The 20017-nt window shown below is 41.2% G+C and overlaps 1 protein-coding gene across 6 annotated transcripts in view; it reads left to right on the forward strand.

Moving 5' to 3' along the window:
* The window catches only part of adgrb3 (adhesion G protein-coupled receptor B3), a 124123-nt gene that overhangs the window by 69399 nt on the left and 34707 nt on the right, over positions 1-20017 (forward strand). For all 6 annotated transcript variants that reach the window (XM_019870643.1, XM_019870645.1, XM_019870641.1 and 3 more), the window contains 6 exons: positions 1303-1497; positions 5494-5562; positions 9634-9742; positions 16718-16864; positions 17470-17545; positions 19847-19949. In XM_019870643.1, the coding sequence (XP_019726202.1) occupies positions 1303-1497; positions 5494-5562; positions 9634-9742; positions 16718-16864; positions 17470-17545; positions 19847-19949 (699 nt within the window). The remainder of the gene's footprint in view (positions 1-1302; positions 1498-5493; positions 5563-9633; positions 9743-16717; positions 16865-17469; positions 17546-19846; positions 19950-20017) is intronic.

Here is a 20017-nt window from a genome sequence, read left to right on the forward strand (position 1 = left end):
CTGTTCACAATGCATCAAATGTAACCCCACCCCCACCCCCGCGCCACGGCACATTCTCCCCAGCACTCATCCATTCTCATTGCACTGTGGCGCGACATCCATCTTTCAATAGAGACGGAAAGGGAACATTTCGCCATATATCTTTCAGTCATAAATTGTTTTCATTTTCTCACACGTCCCTTGTGTTTTGTTGTTCTATAGGACTTAAATCAACCCGATGTAAATGGCTGAACTACAATTACATTGGAACCAAGAACAAATTGTCTCTAAAACAGTGTCAAGTCATCCAAACATGGTGGACATGTTGCGACATTGCGGTGTATTTTGCTACAGAAACTTTAGATTGTGCTATCATTTCAAAGGAGTTATGGCATAGTCTTTTCAATTCCATTGATTAAAAAACTATTTTTAAAAGTCATTCAAAGACATGCCCACTTTTAAATTACGATGCCTTGTCTTTTATGTGAAAATGTTTTAATTTGGGTGCAAAAACAGTCCACAATACATCATATTCTGTTGGAACAAAATTGCACCCAAACAAATGTAAGCTTTTATGCCTCCTTTATATCTGTTTTTTTTTCCTAAACTGAATCAAGTTTTAATTTAAATCCTGTTATCAAATGCACACTGAAACATTAAATTGTCTGTAACCTAGCCAAATTTAAGTTAGTTCGTGTTCTGAATGTCAATCGGGGCCATCGCACCAAACACAATACAAACCTTTTTTTTTTCTCTTTTTTCTGTTGTTTTTAATTAGTGGCTAGGCCATTGTTACTTGTTCTGTAAGATGTTGTATTTGTTTATTTATTTTAAATGTGTTTGGTGTTCTAGTTTTTGTTTGTTTGTTTTTTCATGCACTTTTTCATGCAGCCTTGAATCTATCTTGCTGTCACTCTCAACTTGATTTCTCAATGCAAGTTGTCGACTGTAATTGTTTAAAACCCTATCTCGCACACGTGCAACATCCAGTCAGAATATTGTGCGATGTTTTTGAATGCATTCCTATAGCAGTGAATGTATATTTGATGGACCTTGAGCATCATTTTTCATTTGCAATTTCGGCCTGAACGTGTATCTTCTGCTCCAGTTAACTCTTTTTATTCACAGTGGCTCATTTCAGTCGTCCGTGAGGCACAATGCAATTGAGTCTGGCTCAGATATTAAGTGTCACATAAAGGGTCTCTTGGAAAATAAGCTTTCTTTTCATACTTCATTCACTCCATTTCTTCCAATGTGAAGCTGTCTGTTCTAAAGTGTGAAGGACGCCGATGCCCCAAGTTCTGTCCTCTCCTGTTTTTGGAGGTTCAGGGCCACCTCGCAAAGGGACAGAGGATGCTGGCAGGGGATGGGATGTCCCAGGTGACCAAAAACCTGCTGGACCTTACCCAGAGGAAAAACTTCTACGCCGGGGACCTGCTGTCATCTGTGGAGATCCTCCGCAATGTGACCGAAACCTTCAAGAGGGCCAGCTATGAGCCATCTTCCGATGACGTGCAGGTAAATTAAAAAACATTCATATGTGGTACTATCTTTGTTGTTTTGGCAACATTATTAGAACCATATTTACAATGAGTAGCTCACAATCAGTTCAACTCGGAATGTTCTGGACTCCTGTTTCATTGAAGATGACCATGATGATACAGCCTTGAGGAGTTCTACCTTGATGGGAGTCTTTATTGATGTCAAAAAAACTTCTTGACATCATGCTCTTCTTTAAGTTGCTGAGCTAATTTCACAGCGCCTCTGCTGGAACACTCACTTCCATGCAACGGCTAGAATTCCTAACGATTAACACTGGGAGAGCAAATTTTAATCTGAGTTGGCTTTATAGTTTGTGTCCCTAAACACATTTTTTGATGCTGCTTTAAACAGTCTTTAATTTATGTGTGTGGAGGGGAGGTTAGGGGTCTGTGGGTGTGTGGGTGTGTTTTGTCATGTATAGCTGTGTTGTTTTGGAAATTCCATCTGTTGCTGAGACTAAGCCAGAACTCATAAATATTACCCAACATTTTATCCTTTTACACATTATATCGTATTTATGCTCATTATATTTTTATCATGGAGACAAGATGTGCTAGATTATAGCACAGGTGTCAAACTCAAGGCCTGGGGGCCAGATCTGGCCCGCCATATCATTTTGTCAACTTGTCAATCAAGCTTGTCAACTTTTCCATGATGCTTGTTAAAGTCTCAACCAAAATTTAAAATTGTTATATGTAATCCATCATTACATCGAGATATTGCACGCATTATCTCGTTACGTACTTATTACATTAATACAAACAATGGCTGGACCAAGCATTATTCTTGACTTCTGATTTCCAAATTAGTTATCCACCAATTTGTTGTGCACTGTTTATGTAATATGTGGGGGTGATCAAACATTTACATGGCTTTCCAAAATTCACAGTCAAAATGGCCTGCTCAGGGAAACCAAAACTACACTTTGGCCCACTGCAAAAATGAATTTGATACCCCTGCGCCAGAGCAAATGAAGATTTGGAATCAGGCAAAAAAAAAAAAAAAAAAACTGGAAAAATGTACTTGAATCTCTAGGCACTTTTGTTGACCAGTGTTATAATATGCCATGCCCTCTTCTAATGTTCCGCAAACTTCTTTTCTGTGCAATCCCTTTTTATGATGGCAAAAATGACTGCTGTGAAAAAGCTAATTAATACAAGGAGCTAGTTGTGTTTTGCGGGACAAGGAAATAGATAGCGATCTTCTCCCTGCCAACTCTGTCATATATTAGAGAAATGTCTGAGGCAGCACAATGGCTGACAAACAAGCCCGTGGCTCTATTGTATTAAGAAGTCTCCTCCACAGCCTAAGCTGTTTCATCTCATCATGTTGGGCTTGACTGCAGTCCTGATCCTCTTTATGTCAATGATGGAGATTATAGCTAAAGCTCCACCTCCATCTTCAATAAGATAATTTATGTCCTCAGAGCCGTGTCACTTTCAAAGACACCCTTGTCGGGCCTCGGGATCTCTGCTCACTCCAGCACACGCGTGTGATTTACTCACTGTCTGCGGGTCCCGTGCACTGAAACGGGAACTCAATGGGCGGTAATCAATTGTTTGTTCATTTGATTTTAGGCTAAATCCCATTATATTAGCAAATTGATTTGATCGAGGTTGGGGACCGTCTTGATCAATTAATTGATAAAAAGTGGAGACTCTCTGTCTCAGTGTTCTGAGCTCTTGTTTCTGTCTTCCCATTGAGCTCAGTTCCGAAGATAAACTAGCAGACTGACTAAACTACGACCACATGACCACCTACTATAAGAAGAGTTCATTCTCAACTCACCTCAGCTGTATTTATAGAGCACTACAAAACATTCTTTTTTGCCTCAATTGCGTCAAGATACAATGAATAATTAATTCCATGCAAAGAATGTAATTCTTAATGATAAATTAATAGATTAAGCAATTATGCCCATAAAATAGCTAATAGATACTCACCATCCACAAAGTAGGGAAAAAATATCATAAAACCAGCTGATAGTATGATACATTGCAAATGCCTCAGACATTGTTGATTAAAATAGAGCATTTTTATCATTGTGAAGATTTTTTTTTTTTATGATTACCGGTACATTCTCATTCCTCCTATAAACCAAAAAGTGGATCACATTATGTGGCCTATAAACTGTACCGCACAATAAAAAATATTCTAAGGAAAAACAAATGTACAATAACCTGGTTGTATAAATACACTCACCCTCAAACTACTTTGTTGCAGCGCTGCTGGCTTTATGACAGCGCTCAGCCTTTTTTTGGATAGGAGTCTATCGATGTAGCACATCTTGATGAAGCAATATTTCCCAATATTTCCCCACTCTTCTTTACAAAAACACTCCAAATCTGTCAGATTGTGAGGGCTTCTCCTGCGTACACCCCACCAATGTTAGATAGATAGAACTGTTCATAATTCACTCCACCCTAGTTGCAGTTTCAGGAAAAACAGTTCCAATGCTTGATGCTGCCACCACCATGCTTGGTTGTCGGTATGATCTTCTTTAGCCGGGCTTAGTTATTATTCCCTTTGTAAGATAATGCTTCCGTATTGCTTCCCGAGCTAATAGCCCAACTATATGAATAAGGTGCAAATTTGTTGTCACTTGTACTAAACAACCAGTACTTGCTAGGAATTTCTGCAGCTCCTTTAATGTTGCTGTCGGCCTGACCAGATTTCCTCTCCCTTTTTTCCATCAAGTTCCGAGGGACGTCTAGTTCTTGGTAATGTCAAGGTTGTGCAAAATATTCTCTTGATGCTGACTGTCTTCACTGTGTTCTCGGGTGTATTTTATGCCTTGGAAATTCTTTTTTTTTTTTTTACCCTTCTGCTGGCTGATACTTTTGAAGATCCCTCTGATGCCGTGGAAGCTCGCTGCAGACGATGGCTTGTGCTGTAAGATGTGACAACAAAAATATTAGGAGGTGTCTACGAGAACATCTGAGCTTTAGGTGGGGTTAATCAGAGGCACTTTAAATGGTGGCAGGAGAGTGCTAAATTGCCTTTAACATAAATTTGAATGTGACCGGTTAATCCTGAAAATAGCCACCTCGCCAGTTGTATGAGATTATGCACATTATCTCTGTTGTTTGTTTTTTGTTTTGTTTTTTTTAACTTCCCCTCGATTGACTTGCAAATGTTTTCGGTGACATAATTTGCAATTTGCAGGGCATGTGCAAAAAATGGGATAGAAAAAAAAAAGTAATAGAAAAGACAGTGATGTTCAGATCTCAGTGGTCACATGTCGTCCCCATGAATGCCACTAATATTCTACGGGAATGTGTTGACCATGAACGGGCGACTTTGAGCCCATTCAGCCATTTTTGCACCATAAAAAATCTGTGAGATGAGAAAAGCATTTTGTCCGCGGTTATTACCGGAGTTCTTCGGTGAGTGTGGGCCCACAGCAGAGCAGTCAGATAGCCAGCAGTTTCCCCCGTCCCCACCCTCACCCCCCTCGACACGCCTGTGCACTAATGCAGTGTTAAAGTGGGCACATTACCACCAGAGGGAGCATAAGCATTCAAGTAGAAAACAAGATAGCCTCTGTCAAGAGAGAGAGAGAGAGAGAGAGAAAGAGAGAGAGAGAGAGAGAGAGAGAGAGAGAGACACTCCCTCAGGCACATTGTGGACTAGACGAAATAACAAGACTAAGGATCAGACCAAGGTCCTATTACGACTGCAGGCATGCACCTCAAGCATTCCCGACTCTCTCCGGCTGAACAAGACAATGCACACAGCTGCTCAAACATTCCCTTTTATCCCCCCCCCCATGGTTCCAGCTTGTGCTTATTTCCTCCAGCGCTCAATATTTTTTGCTCCAAGCTGCAGGGGTGCGTTCAAGGAGATCGTGTTGAGTTGCCCCTGATATGCCATCACACAGCCGTAATAACCCCGTAGTAATGCATGCTGCTCATTTTAAGCACAGGGACATGTGTGATAGGGTGAATGATATTTCCTGTCCTATCTCCACAGAATTTCTTTCAAATCATCAGCAATCTTTTGGAGGAGGACAACAAGGAGAAATGGGAGGATGCGCAGAAGGTAGGCATGTTGCAGTGAATAATTCAGGCCCACACGAGTGTTGTGCACTTAAAAACTCAGGCAATGTTGTGCCATGTCATCCACAGACTTAAATAAAAGCCAGTTTTGTGCTTAGATAACGCTCTGCATCACAAGGGTCATTTAGCATGGTGTCCTCATAGTGCATGTGGCCTCATTTTTAAAGGTTACTCCCGCAGATCACCACTTGGTGGCAGCAGCGCCGCCACGGAGACTTGTTCAGCCATAAAAAGCACTGCAGGCTCCCCTATTCTGCACAGCGTTCCACATAGCAGATACAAATCATGGCAATTAGTGTGATTAGACCATTACTTAAGTTGATTTTTTTATAGCACTCTGTTGCACTTCAGGCTTTATATGTTTTATTGATTATAGTGCAGCAGCAAAAAGTCAATCTTCTTTGAGTCTCTCTCTCTCTCTCTCTCTCTCTCTCTCTCTCTCTCTCTCTCTCTCTCTCTCTCTCTCACTGGCAAGTTGGTGAAATGCGCAGTTTTAGGGGAAATCACTTACTATTACATGATGCATATAAAAGGTCTGCAGCACTGCAGTAATGTGCCGCAGCTCAAAACACAACGCTCTCTTGCAACGCTGTTTATCCATGAATAGTCGCTCCTGGCTACATCTTCTGTCAGAGCTTTGAGAGATGGCATCTTCGTAACGCGGCGGCTTGTGTCTGCAAGCTGAAACCCCCGAAAACACACACAACCTAGACAAAAGATGCCATCTGTGATCGCTGCAAGTCTGGAGAGGGCATCTGCTGTGATGCCGCTGCCAGATCCACCTGAATTAGGTAACACTTATACTGACATGAACTAAAATCCAGTTAGATCAGTTTGATGCTGACAGCTGGTCCCAGCTGCCCGTATAGACTGTATTTAAGTATCTATTCGTGGCAGCTGTAGTTTGACAGGGCCCATAATTTGCTCCGGTCTTTCACTGAAACTCAGTGAAGCAAAATACATCAGAGAACGCGAGGAACAGATTTGAGGAAATGCAGAAAAAAAGAAGTTGCTGCTTCATTTCCGCCAAGGTGACATTCGCTCACTATTCTGCTTTCCAAAGACAAATCTCTCTCTCTCTCTCTCTCTCTCTCTCTCTCACTGGCAAGTTGGTGAAATGCGCAGTTTTAGGGGAAATCACTTACTATTACATGATGCATATAAAAGGTCTGCAGCACTGCAGTAATGTGCCGCAGCTCAAAACACAACGCTCTCTTGCAACGCTGTTTATCCATGAATAGTCGCTCCTGGCTACATCTTCTGTCAGAGCTTTGAGAGATGGCATCTTCGTAACGCGGCGGCTTGTGTCTGCAAGCTGAAACCCCCGAAAACACACACAACCTAGACAAAAGATGCCATCTGTGATCGCTGCAAGTCTGGAGAGGGCATCTGCTGTGATGCCGCTGCCAGATCCACCTGAATTAGGTAACACTTATACTGACATGAACTAAAATCCAGTTAGATCAGTTTGATGCTGACAGCTGGTCCCAGCTGCCCGTATAGACTGTATTTAAGTATCTATTCGTGGCAGCTGTAGTTTGACAGGGCCCATAATTTGCTCCGGTCTTTCACTGAAACTCAGTGAAGCAAAATACATCAGAGAACGCGAGGAACAGATTTGAGGAAATGCAGAAAAAAAGAAGTTGCTGCTTCATTTCCGCCAAGGTGACATTCGCTCACTATTCTGCTTTCCAAAGACAAATTCCGGAACTTCACAGTTATTATTTTTTTCACACTTGCTAGCTTGTGTTGCCTTAATGAGTGCATGCCACTCTGTTTGCACAGCACCCACACACTGCGCATTGAGGACACCTACAAAAAAAAAAAAAAAAAAAAAAAACAACTCATAAAGACTGTTTCATTACTGCAATGAATTGTATTAAAAAAAAAAAAACAACTCATAAAGCACCTCACTGTGAGGTTTTACTGCCTGTAGACTTGACTGGGAGGAGAGATCACTATACATTCACCTGCGGTCACTGTTTCCATGGAGAGAGAAGCAAGAGCTTTTTCTAAAGATACTCCATTGCAGCCATTTCCTTGTGCTGCCTTCACATCTTTACAGTTGCCATGGAGACTAGTGGAATACGTATGACTGCGTTGTGCGTCAAACGTGCCAGAAGGGGCCATGAATGTGCTTTTCTTTTTACCACGCCCACCCCAATCCGCGTGACTGATTTGACTCTGCTGTGTTATTTATTAGAGGATCTCAACTTTGGCCGATCCACTTGCGGCATTTCACACGCATACACACACACACACACACGCGCACACACACGCGCACAGCTCTGCCTTAGGTGTTTGCCAAATATAAACATCGAGTGAGGTGCTAATTGTTAAATGCCACTTAAAGGCCTTTTTAATTGCTTGAGAGCCTCATTATATGCTCACACATTTGTGAAATTAACATTGTTTAAAGTTGATGCTTTGGGAATACTGTCAAGTATCGTCATACACAACATCACTGGGGGATGTGGAATGGGGGCGTCCCTTATCAAAGCCTGTGCTTATATGTGACCTGTCAGTGTGTAGACGAGCAGCCTGGATAGTGGGTCCATATCTGCGAGGGCAGTCCTGGGATGGCCATGCCTTTGATATATTGACCTGGAGGAAATCGCTCTTTTGCTCCTCCAGTGTCAGTGGCCGAGCTTGTGGAGCTGTCTGTGGTTCTGACCATAATGATCCACATCAACCGTCCACTTTTATTTCGAGACTTAGCTGCCAACATTTGACTGAGCTGTTCATTGCACACATTCATTTCTATCAATTTTATTTACATTTTAAACGCTTTCAACAAAAAGAACACTCTCAGTCCGGTGTGGAACTCGGCCAACCCTGCTAATTATACCACTGCTTTCTGTGGGTTAGTAGTAAATGATAATATAATAAGAAATTCCTGGAATTGTTTTTCCACCATTGACCCATGTGTCACCAGTTATGATGATAAACATACATATAACTTACATGCAAATGATCTAACAAGCTTTGTGTTTGACAGGGGTTGGGGTGGGAGGAAGTCACACAATTGTACATGCAGTCAAGATACTGGTATACTCTTTACACAATAATTCGAATGTAATAATAATTATGAAATTTCAATCCTTGTGGTGGTTGTTGGATGGTTAGCACTTCACCTCACAGTTCTGAGGTTGTGGCTTTGAATCTGCCTTCCTGTGCGTGGTTTGTGTTTTACTTTGACACTCAGGCTCCTTCCACATTTCAAAAATTGTTTTCTTTGGTAAATTTAAGAACCTTAATTATACAGTGTCATGTTTGCGTGAATGGTAGAGGACCCCAAAAAGCAGTGAGGCAGCAGGAGCAGGGCGGGGTTAACAAAACGTATTAACAAAAAACACTTGCAGGGATACACTGGAAAAACAAAATCAAAAAACACAAACAAAGTCCTGAAAACCACAAGAAACCAAAGTAACAAACAAACAAACAAACAAAATAACACAAAACCGATGACAGAAGATGACACATGACAGGAGCACAAAGGCGCACAACAATCCAACGAAGACTGACAGAACCAGGGACCCAAATACAAGCAAAGTGATGAGACAATGAGAAACACCTGGACAAGACACAAAGGGTTGAGGGAGCTGATTGGTTAAACACAAGGGACCTGGATGACGAGAACAGGCGGAGCCAAAAAGGGCACATGAGGGAATAATCTATCCATCCATTTTCCGATCCGCTTAACCTGAAAATCATAACACATGGACGCAAATATGAGTGTGAATGTTTGTGTACTCTGCTTCTCAAATAAATGTTACAGAAAATACATTGATTAAACAAAAAATGCATCATGTATCTAGGTATAATGTTAAAATGCTAGAACTCATAGAATGGGGCACAGTCAGTCATCTGCCTCAGTAAGCATTAACCACAGGGTTTTTTTTTCCTAATCACATTTTTATTTGAATTTGTTTTTACTTTATTCCCCACACTGTTCCCCCAACAGACAGACTCAGTGTGTGTGAACTCAGAGCAGCAGAGTGGAAAATGAGGTGCTTTCTCACTGATTTATTTAATAATTTGTTGTCTCGTGCAGATCTATCCCGGAGCGGTGGAGCTCATGCAGGTCATAGAGGAATTCATCCACATCGTTGGATTGGGAATGAAGGATTTCCACAATGCTTATTTGATGACTGGGAACTTGGGTAAGAGTGAGCCTCCGAGCTTCTGTTTCTACGGCTATCATTAATTTAGGAGAAATGGTGCGTGAAGAACAATGTGGAGAAAAACTGCTGGGAATCAATAATGTTTAATAAAACAGAGCTAGGGGTCGAAATGTGCCAGATTCCCATGAAAACACACATTTCGCGAGTGAATGGTATCGCAGCCACACTTTTACATTTCGAGTACATCTAAATGCAAATTATCATCATAATTGTACCACGCCGAATCATCCGGTATGATTAAAAAAAAAAAAAAAAACATTTTAAGTGTGCGCAAAACATCGGCCAGTTTCATGAAATTGTTTGTTTCACTCCTCACGTTGTCAGTGACACACACAACCAAACGAAAAACAGTACACATGCTGTATCCCGCCAAGTGAGCCATGAGTGCAGCCACCGTGATGTCACCGGCCATGTACAAACCATGTGAACTGGACCGCTCAAATCTACAAATGAAGATTAAAATGATTGGATTCCTGGAAGCACCTAATTTATAGAGATGAACATATTTTCCCTAACAATAAAAGATTTCAAGCCCTTTTCTACAGGCTGCGTGTGTATCGTTTGCATGGAGACAAGTCCCGGTCTACGTGCGCTGATCCAACCAAAACGCATAGTGATGGAAAACATTTTTCAATTCGGGCGCACATGCCACACACCAGCCGTCAACCCCGTGCCCCGCCAGCCTCACATACGCAATAAACGTGTCGGTCCACTGCGCACTGCACTGTACCAAGTGAAGGGTGGCTTACGGCCATAATACTCGGTTGAAAAAAGTTTGGATTGAAATCACTCACATTTATTTTGTCAAGTGGTTGCACGAAATAAAATCATCTGTATCCGGAACCTTTTTTTTTTTTTTTTTAAGTAGACGACTCAGCTCAAATGTATCCGCCCACTTGATTACATAAAATGCAACGCATGTAATCTGAGAATGACCAACCTTGCCTGATCTGGAAAAGGGCCCTAGCTGTGCAAGTGCCACAAATCCTGTAAGTGGCCTGTGGGCCCTGCACTAGATGGCAGAAAGTACACCGAACCTATGAATGCACCCGGTGCCATTCCGACAAGTATAATACAATAAGTCATCGTAAGTGTATCAGCTTTGTATTCAATGAAACAGGCCCACATTTCACACTGAGCAAGTTGAACAATTTCTGAGAAACTTCAGACGAGACCATTATTATTTCTGAATTTTTGTTTAGTGGTGATTGGTGAGATGGGTCTCATGTACACTTGGTGCCTTGGTTCAATTAGGGCTTTCATTACTCTACTTTAAAACCAAAGAGGATATAAATTCCCGTCATCCTTGAGTCTGCATTCCTAATTAGATCAGCAATTTCGCATTTAGTTTCACTGAAGCACTCGATTCCTTGAAGCATTTTCTTTCAATCAGTTTTGGAAGGATTTGGTCATATTGGAATGAAATGTTAATAGTATATTGATGGCAAATGTGCTCTCTCTGTTGAACGGTGCCGCTGCAATCCATGTAATTAGAGCAGCACGCTGCATATCATGTTGTACTGAAGTGCAATTTCAGCATTAACAAGATTGTTTGAGATGTGGGAGACTATTGTGGGTGTGTCTGATAAAATGTTATCGAGCTAAAGTGAAATTACAAGTTATTCATTGTCGCTGTAATGAGGTTGAAAGCCATTTTTAATGCACCGCCGGTCATAGTGGAGATTAAAACTCCCCTTCTTTGAGACAAAACGTCTCTTGATATGAGTCTTGGAACAATATTTCTCCTCGCTAATGTTCTCGTGGGATCTTTTAGTTTGTGTCGCACTGCCTCCTGGATGATCGCAGGTCTCTGTGGCATTTCATTTCTCAGTCAGCCATGGATGCCGCCTCGCTGGGATGGAATAATAGAACAGCAGTCCTGATTTATTTATGCAAATGAGTGTGAGCATGAACAGCTGGGCTGGTAGGCAATTTCTCCAGAGGAGTCAGGTTTCTTCCTAGCTTATATTCTTTACAGTGGCCAGCATTTGACCCACTTATCGGAACTACTCGAGACTCAGAGGCTCTTTACGGCGCATGCATGATTTGCAAAATGATGGATAGGAGGCCCCCACAAGGAAACCATTGCAAACACGATGCAATGAATGCATACAAAATAACATGAAAGCAGTAGATACTAGGAAAGAGATTGGTGCATCGATTTTATATTTCACGTTTGTTCGAGCATACATTTGCCCTTCTTTGTTCATCCAGTAGGATTTAACCCTGGAGAACCCAAAGGGTCAAATTTGGCCCAAATCCTAAATAAGGATTAAAGCGTTGAATATTTGAAAAAACATATATTTTGGTGTTCTGTGAACATATAGCAGTCATTTAATGTATAATTCATCATTTTCCAAAGAAGAAAAGGGTTCTTGGGTTCTCCAGGGTTAATTACATTCCAGGAGCTTTTAACGTGGCTGTGTTCCATGAAACCAACTCCGAGACTTGACAGGGTAACGTCAGACCAGTAATTGATGTTAAAATTGCAGCTTATAAATCATGTTCATGGAACACTGCCAGAGGTACAAGGAAAGGAAATAACGTTTGTAAAAACACATATACAAACATAAACATGAATATGGTAACTAAATGATTTCCTTGAACTTTGTTCAGGTGTTGTCTTTCAGCGGAACGCCACTGATATTACAACCAGGGGCATAGCCATCTTTTTTTTTTTTTTTAGTGGGGAAGGCCAGGTGATGCCGCACCTCTCTGAAGGGTGGCCAGACTGCATGTGCACGCACGCACATCATTCGCATTCTGTAAACCCACTCCGTAACCGTGACATCTTTGTTCATCCTACCATCCGCAGTCAGTTTCACGGAATAATGTACAGAACTTTGCCCAACACAATCATAAATGCAATCAGAACGAGTCGAAGTCAAAAGCAACGTTTTGCTGAGCTTCATCTTTTTAGATCATGCAATTTTATTTAATTGTAAGTTTGTTTGAATGACCAGAGAAGTGGCCAAAGAGTGACCACCATGTCGCTCTGCATCTGCAGTACCTAGAAACGTCATTAAAAACAAATACATATGTTCCATGGCTTGATGAGAGTTCAAGAGAAGTTGTGATTCTAGTCCACGCGCTAAAAAAACAACCAGACAGAAAGCAAAAACATTTCATTTATTGGATTGGGTGCATAATAAGTTAGAAACAAAGAGTCACAGAAATGCTGTTTTAAACACATATCATTTGCTGTGATACTTTGACATTTGCATATTTTTTAACTTCTTTTACCCAAATTAGGAATGTGCATACTAATCGATGAATCCATTAATCAAGAATTTGGATGTTGGTGTTGAATTAACTGTTGATGAAGTTCCATCTTGAGGCAATTGAGGCCAAAGAGAGTGAACTACAGTACGTGGCTGTGGAGGTGCTTTTAATTCTCAACCAGTTTACTTTTTGAATGTATCTGTGGGACGATGCCGTTCAACTCATCCCCGTTGCACGCACCTGCACCAACTTTGGAGGTGTTGCGGCCTTCTGCTGTCATTCTTGGATCGGCTTCACAGCCCCATGCTTCATTTTCCGTTCCTGCCTCGTCCATCCACGGCAAGTACCTTTTCATGTGCCGTTCAACATATAGCTGGAACCCCTCGCCCCTCCATTGCCACTTAGAGGTGCAATCTTTTCCGCTTCCGCGCCGCAGCCAAGTGGCACACTTCCTGTTTTCGCACCTAAGCCAGGCGCCATCATTCCTTTTTCAACACCTCATCCAGGTGCAATGCCTCCTTCTTCTGTGCCTTCCGTCCCGACCAATTTTCCTTTCTCTCCTCATTATGTTGTGCAACCAGTTATGTTCACAAAAGAGTTGGATACTATTGCACGACACATCACAAAATTTAATCCAAAGCAAGATGGCTCCGATCACACTTTTTCACTTTTCTTTGAAGAATCTTTTTCTTCCTTTTTGGAGGCACACCCAGCGCTCTTGCCCCATGCGTTTACCTTGCAAGGACAAGGACACTGAACTACCGCCCCGTGCACTGCTACCAAGTTTGACAAAATTGTCGGCCACCCCAGAGCGCCCTGAACTATGTCCAATGCACCGCTAAGGAGGGCCAGAGACTTCAACAGCCAGGTGCACCAAGACGGAAGGTCTCACATATTTTGCGCTGCAAAATACACAATAGTATTGGTATAAAATGCATGTTTATTTATGTACCTGTACTCATAGTTAAGTTCACTTAGAGTAAGAGTCAGGATTTCCAACAACTACTAATGAAACATGCATCAGTTATGGGTGGTTTTTACATTGACAATTTCCGGTTCTCATCGCAGCTCGTGGCAGTCATTGGTCCTTCTAATTGAACAAATGAATATGCTTGGATGCCGAGCATCAGGATGAGTCACTGGATGTTCTTTCTCATGTGTTGCAGCCTCTTGACCCAGAGGGTTAATAAAAGATTGTTACTCATACCTCTTTGCTTTGTTCAGAGAACATTTGGTCTCATTTAAAAGCATTATTTTTTGTTCTCAAATCAGTTTTGGAAAACTGGTTCAAGCTTGTTCTTGATTGTACAGTAGTCCTGTTAAATATACTTTTAGTCACGCCAAATCAAACATCTGCAGGTCACGCTCATGTTGAGACAATAATTACAACAGTATCCTACGAATGAGTCTTGTGCAGGAACATTTCTTTTCTCCTTTTTGAATTACAGTGCATTGTTAAAATAAAGTAATGGTGTCGGTATATTTTATTTGTTTATTTTTTTAATTCTTTCACTTTGAGGTGTCAATTTTTAAGTTTTTGTGACTCATATTTGAGATCAAATCATATCTTCTTGCCCTCTACCGGGCTTTAGCTTTTTAGCTGATATTTGACCTTTTCTCACAATCATTTTGACAGAGTTGAATAGTAAACAGCTCTAATAAAAATACAGGTTTAAACTAAAGGCAGTGCATCACAGGCAACATAAGGGCAACTGAAAGACTTTACAAGGTTATGGATCAAAAAAAGCTAGTTAGCAAGGTAACATTTTGAATCTGACATCGACTTTCTTATCCAAAAAACACATTTCCAAGACTAAACATTGCTCAATGAGGCCAATGATCGCAAAAACTTTCCACTCCAGCTCCTTTTCTTTTATTGTGCACATTCAAAGGACAAAGTGGTACTTTGGACACGCTGGGAGATTATGAAGGACATTTTAGCTCTGGCTTACGTATTTATAACATAATAGACTTAAAAAAATAGATTTACAAATATATATCTGAATTTCAAAGCCAATGTTCCATGATTCAAGGGTTTACTACAATTTTTGTGTTCGTACTGTGTGGTGCTTTCGATAACTTAATTTGACCTTCTCAAAACTTTTGAATTAAAACATCTAATTGTTCAGTTTGTCTGTACGTTTGACACAAGTTTTTATTCTTGAACCAGGAGGTGCAAGTAGTGGCATGTGGTTCATGACTGGTGAGGCAGTGACTCAACATGCAATGGACTGTGCAAGGCAATATTCACAAGCGTTTGACCCATGAATTGATCAAAACATTCCCAAGAACGTCCACTTCGATGCCTTTCTGCGACTTTTCTGTATGTCTCCGTTGAAACTTGCCGATGATATTCTGTGACACTCAATTAGAAGGTCAAGTTCTGCATTGACTAGGGACCGACAATGCACTGCTCGCTCTCTGTCATCTTGGTGTCAAAATGTGAATAGCACAAGGAAGAGAACTATTTAAAAGCAAATTGAACCAGGAAATGTATTGGGAGATTTATAGATCAAACTAATTTTGCACACATGGACATATGCATTCAAAAGTTGACAGAAAGTCAAATTCAGTTCATTTGTAAAGTTTAGAATGTATTGTGGGTTCATCCTGAATTGTCACCTGAAAGCCCACTCTCGCTAACGTTTCTGCAAGTCGCGTAGCTACGGCTGAGTGCATCAATGCAGCATTCAAACATAATGAGCGCAGTGCCATAAACTCCCTCCATGTGAAAATGAACCACATTTTCGGTGCACTGAATCGCATCACAATCCTGAATGATTGCTTTATTTGTGTTGCCGAGCCCCATCGGGCAGATGCAGAGCCCCGTTTACATGCAGAATTACCCTGCACTGTGAAAAGCAGCCTTTCCTCTATAGTGTTGCCTTTCATGCTGTGCCCCATGACTGAATAAGGCACCCAAACCGCTGCCGCACCCAGCATCTGGCACCTTCTTACACACTTGGTGCAATGTGATTTCATGGCCGCTTCTGGATCATCCCAAACATACAGACACGCCTTCCTCGTCACAGTCTTTATCCCAGCGTGGAGCCTTGCCAGGATCCAAATGGTATTGTTGGCAAAGAGCGATGAACAATGGAGCTTTTGCATCAATGGGGATTAGCCTCACATTCCCCTCTCTGAAGCAGCACCTGACTGGCACAGGCTGTGATAGCAGGTGGAGAACAGGCCAGCTTTATCCTCCACTTGTAATGCTGAGGCTTGTTTGCTTGATCTGGAGCATTGCCGCGGTGCACGGACAGACCCTTTGTGGCGCCTCAACAGGGAGGTGAGAAAAGGAGAGACCGAATAAGGAGATTACCTTTTATACTAGTTGTCAGCTGCCAGTTCTAGCTCAGATGAGATCATTTCTGTTGGGAACACTCAGGATATGCTTGATTCTGTTCCAGGGCTCCCCCCAACAGTTGTTTCATTTCATTGAGGTCACGTTTGTCAGATATTGGTTTTTGCACACACATATGCTTAAGTATAAATTATATCAAGAAAAAAAAGGACTTGTGATTGATAATGAGAAGTATAATTTGGATATATGTCCGATTATCCAACCTATGAAAATAGAGCCCAGAGTGTGAAGAAATGTCTGTCACTATGTGACCTGTGATTGGTGACCAGTACTGGGTGTTTCCGATGGGATTGAAGTGGGACTTAAAGTCACACAATCTGGTTTGAGTTCATCTATAGCGACGTACAAATATTGTGTTATTTGTGCAGTGGCCAGCATCCAGAGACTTCCAGCCGTGTCAGTGATGACTGATATCAACTTCCCCATGAAGGGCCGTAAAGGCATGGTGGACTGGGCAAGGAACTCTGAAGATAAGGTCGTCATCCCAAAAGCCCTCTTCGTCTCCCAAAGTGCAGGTTGGTTTCCCAATATTTCACAGAGCTTCCCCAAGTCGAAGAAATAATCTCTTGATTGTACATTTCTTCAGACATATTATCCAGTGCAGTGGCTTTCCTATTTTTCAATTCATTGCCTTCTGAGTTTATTTCCGACTGACTACATAATGATAAACCTGGAGGCCATTATGAAAGATGGAAAATAAAAATCACCTGCTGCCAAATTTCTGAATACCGTCGAGGAAGCGAGGCCAACCTGCCTTGCTGGGCTTGTTCAGTCACAGTCAACTCAGCATTTCCTTCTTCCTTATCAACCACATGCCATTTAGAGTATTAGGTTAATTGCTGTTATCTGATAACAGAATAAATGCCTGCAGAAGAAACTGCGACACATTCTTCATCCTAACTGCTGTGACTCGTTTTGATTTCAAAGTTGTAAAAATACCTCTCATAAATAAACCACATCATAAACATCATTAGCCTAATCATCAGTGCAATTTTAGATTTAAAGAAAATAATAGACTTTATTCCTGAAATGTTTATAAATTATATGTCAGCACGCATGCATGCTTACGCTGCACTACTTGAACTAACTCTGTCTATTGCTACCTCTTGTTTCCCTTTAGATATGGAGGGATCCCCTGTCTTCATTTTGGGAACAGTTCTTTACAAGACCCTTGGACTCATGCTACCATCACCAAAGTGAGAAGACTTTGTGATATTTCCTCCTGAAATCCAACGAAAGAGACAAAACACAAGTCTTTGTTTTGTCATTTGAATGTTGCATCGTTGCCGAAAAAGGATCATAACATGTTGTACCAGCCTAACAAGAGTTAGAGAGGATCCAAATTGTTAAAATTGGAGAAAACGTTTTGACAATTTTTGAAATAGCTTCATGGTATCCCCTGATCCTAACTGCTCTCTGGCAAAATTACAAATTTTCACACCACACTGTGGAGTAGCCACTCTTTAAGTTATGTACTTTTTCTTGAGAACAAATTGTCGCTTTACCTGTCGGCCGCCCCAAACTTCTGTCTCCTCCGCTATATTCAAGACGCTTTACAGCACATGCGGGCACATGTTGCTTCATTGCCTCAGATGAAATCACATGAACACTCTTATAATTGGGGATCTGACTATGTTCAGAATTATCCAGTCACGATCAAACTCATGTGAAATGGAAGTCAGCACACACCTACCACCATAAATGCCGTTAATTAGCTCTGATATTCCTAAAAAGAGCATCAGGATGCTCCCCCAAAGCTAAAACCTGTTCTCAATACATCCCTTGGACCAACGTCCAAAGACAGAGCAGCCATTGCAGCGGAACAGGCCACCATTTTCATCTTCAGCAACTGGCCTTAGTGTGCATATAATGAAAACGAATTGTCAGATTTAAGTTCCTTTTTTCCAAATGTCAAGTTTGCGAAGTTCTAAAAAAAACACACAAAAAAAACCCACAACTTTCCTTGAAATGCAGTCATTCAAGTGCACTGAGAGTGGTGCACCGCAGAGTTTAACAAAAAGTCCATTGACATCGATTTTACAGAATGTTCAGAAAAGGTATTCAAAGCATATAAAAGGTCTGACAAAAATATTCTTAGCTCTAGTGGTGTTGGAAGGACAGACACCCTTTGTGTTACTACCTCGCTCCTGCTTACGTCTAAAGAGAGGCTATTCAGTCAATCTGTAAAATCACAAGTAAGGATTTTGAAAACATCACATCTTAAAAGTAGAGGACTCAAAAAGCATCATGTTCATGACTGACAAAGCTTTGATTTGTTCTCCCTGGTATGTTTTGTACTCGGACATTCGGAACACGGATGGCAAACGCTCGATTTTTCATGTGTATGATGCTACTTTTACTTACAGGGTATTTTTGTGTAAAGTCAAAAAAGAAATTGCAGAAAAAACATTGTGGTGTAGCTCAAAAATGTTTTTTTATTATGGAATACTGTTTATGCCTGCAAAAAGGCCATGTCAATTCTAAATACTCCATGTATTGCTTTTATGGTACAAAAAGCAACGGTACAAGAGTCAATATCCCTGGCGCAGTTTGACAACAGAGTTGAATAAAATAGAGTACCGGTTAGCATTGTATTGGTTTGCGGGGGAATTTAAATTTTAACCACAAAAAAGGAACGGTACCAGATCAATAGAATAACAATATCGAGTGTCACTAAAATATGTACGGCTATGTACATATGTACTCATTAGGCAATGAGAGTAAATAGACTGAGTAGCAGCAATGTACCGGTATGTGACAATTGTACATAAGTGATAATCTCGATATTCATACATGCAGATGCCAGTGGAAACTGTACATGAATACATTTATACTGTATACGCAGGTGTGCATGGCAGCTGTACATGAATCAATAATTATTCATGTGTGCAAAACACAAGTTGCAGGTTTATCCATCCATCTATCCGCTTTCAATAGCGCACGTTCTCATTATGTTCACGGGTAGGCTGGAGGCTCACCCAGCTCTCTTTGGGTGAGAGGCAGGGTACACTCTTCATAGGGCGCATATAAACAAACAACCATTATAGGCAACCTGGAGTCTTCGGTTGCAACTTCATTCAGAAAAAAAATACGCGCATTAAGTAAGAGTAGTCAGATAAATGAGGGCCAAAAGTGGCATCTGCAACCCGCTTTGGCAAATTTAAGAGTGTTGATGAAACTGTCACTTGCCAACAACAAGCTGAGTAGGTTGAGCTTTCATTGGAATTTTTATCCATACCTATATTGGTACACATGCGAAAATCCAAAAGCTCTCCAAAGTGATGCATTATACTTGTCTACAACCAGGCTTTTATAGTTATCCTTTTAAAGGCCATGTTTTTGATGTTGTTCTTGGACTGGACTCTTATTGGATTGTGCAGGTTAAGGTTATCCAATGATTGAGCCATCGAGGTTACAAAGTAATAGAAAGTCTTGTCGAGAGGATAATTCAAACAATGACATTTATTCCTGCTGTCATATTTTTGTGGGCGTTTCAGGAACCACACAGTCGTGAACTCCAAGGTCATTGCTGTCACTGTCAGGCCGGAGCCCAAGGCCATCCAGTCCCACCTGGAGATTGAACTGGCTCACCTGGCCAATGTAAGCACAGGCTCACACGATCACCAAAGCACTCTCAGTTTGATGATTCTAAGTATTCATAGTTAGCC

Source organism: Hippocampus comes, unplaced genomic scaffold, assembly GCF_001891065.2.
Source record: "Hippocampus comes isolate QL1 unplaced genomic scaffold, H_comes_QL1_v1.1 scaffold76, whole genome shotgun sequence".
In the NCBI taxonomy this organism is placed as follows: domain Eukaryota; kingdom Metazoa; phylum Chordata; class Actinopteri; order Syngnathiformes; family Syngnathidae; genus Hippocampus; species Hippocampus comes.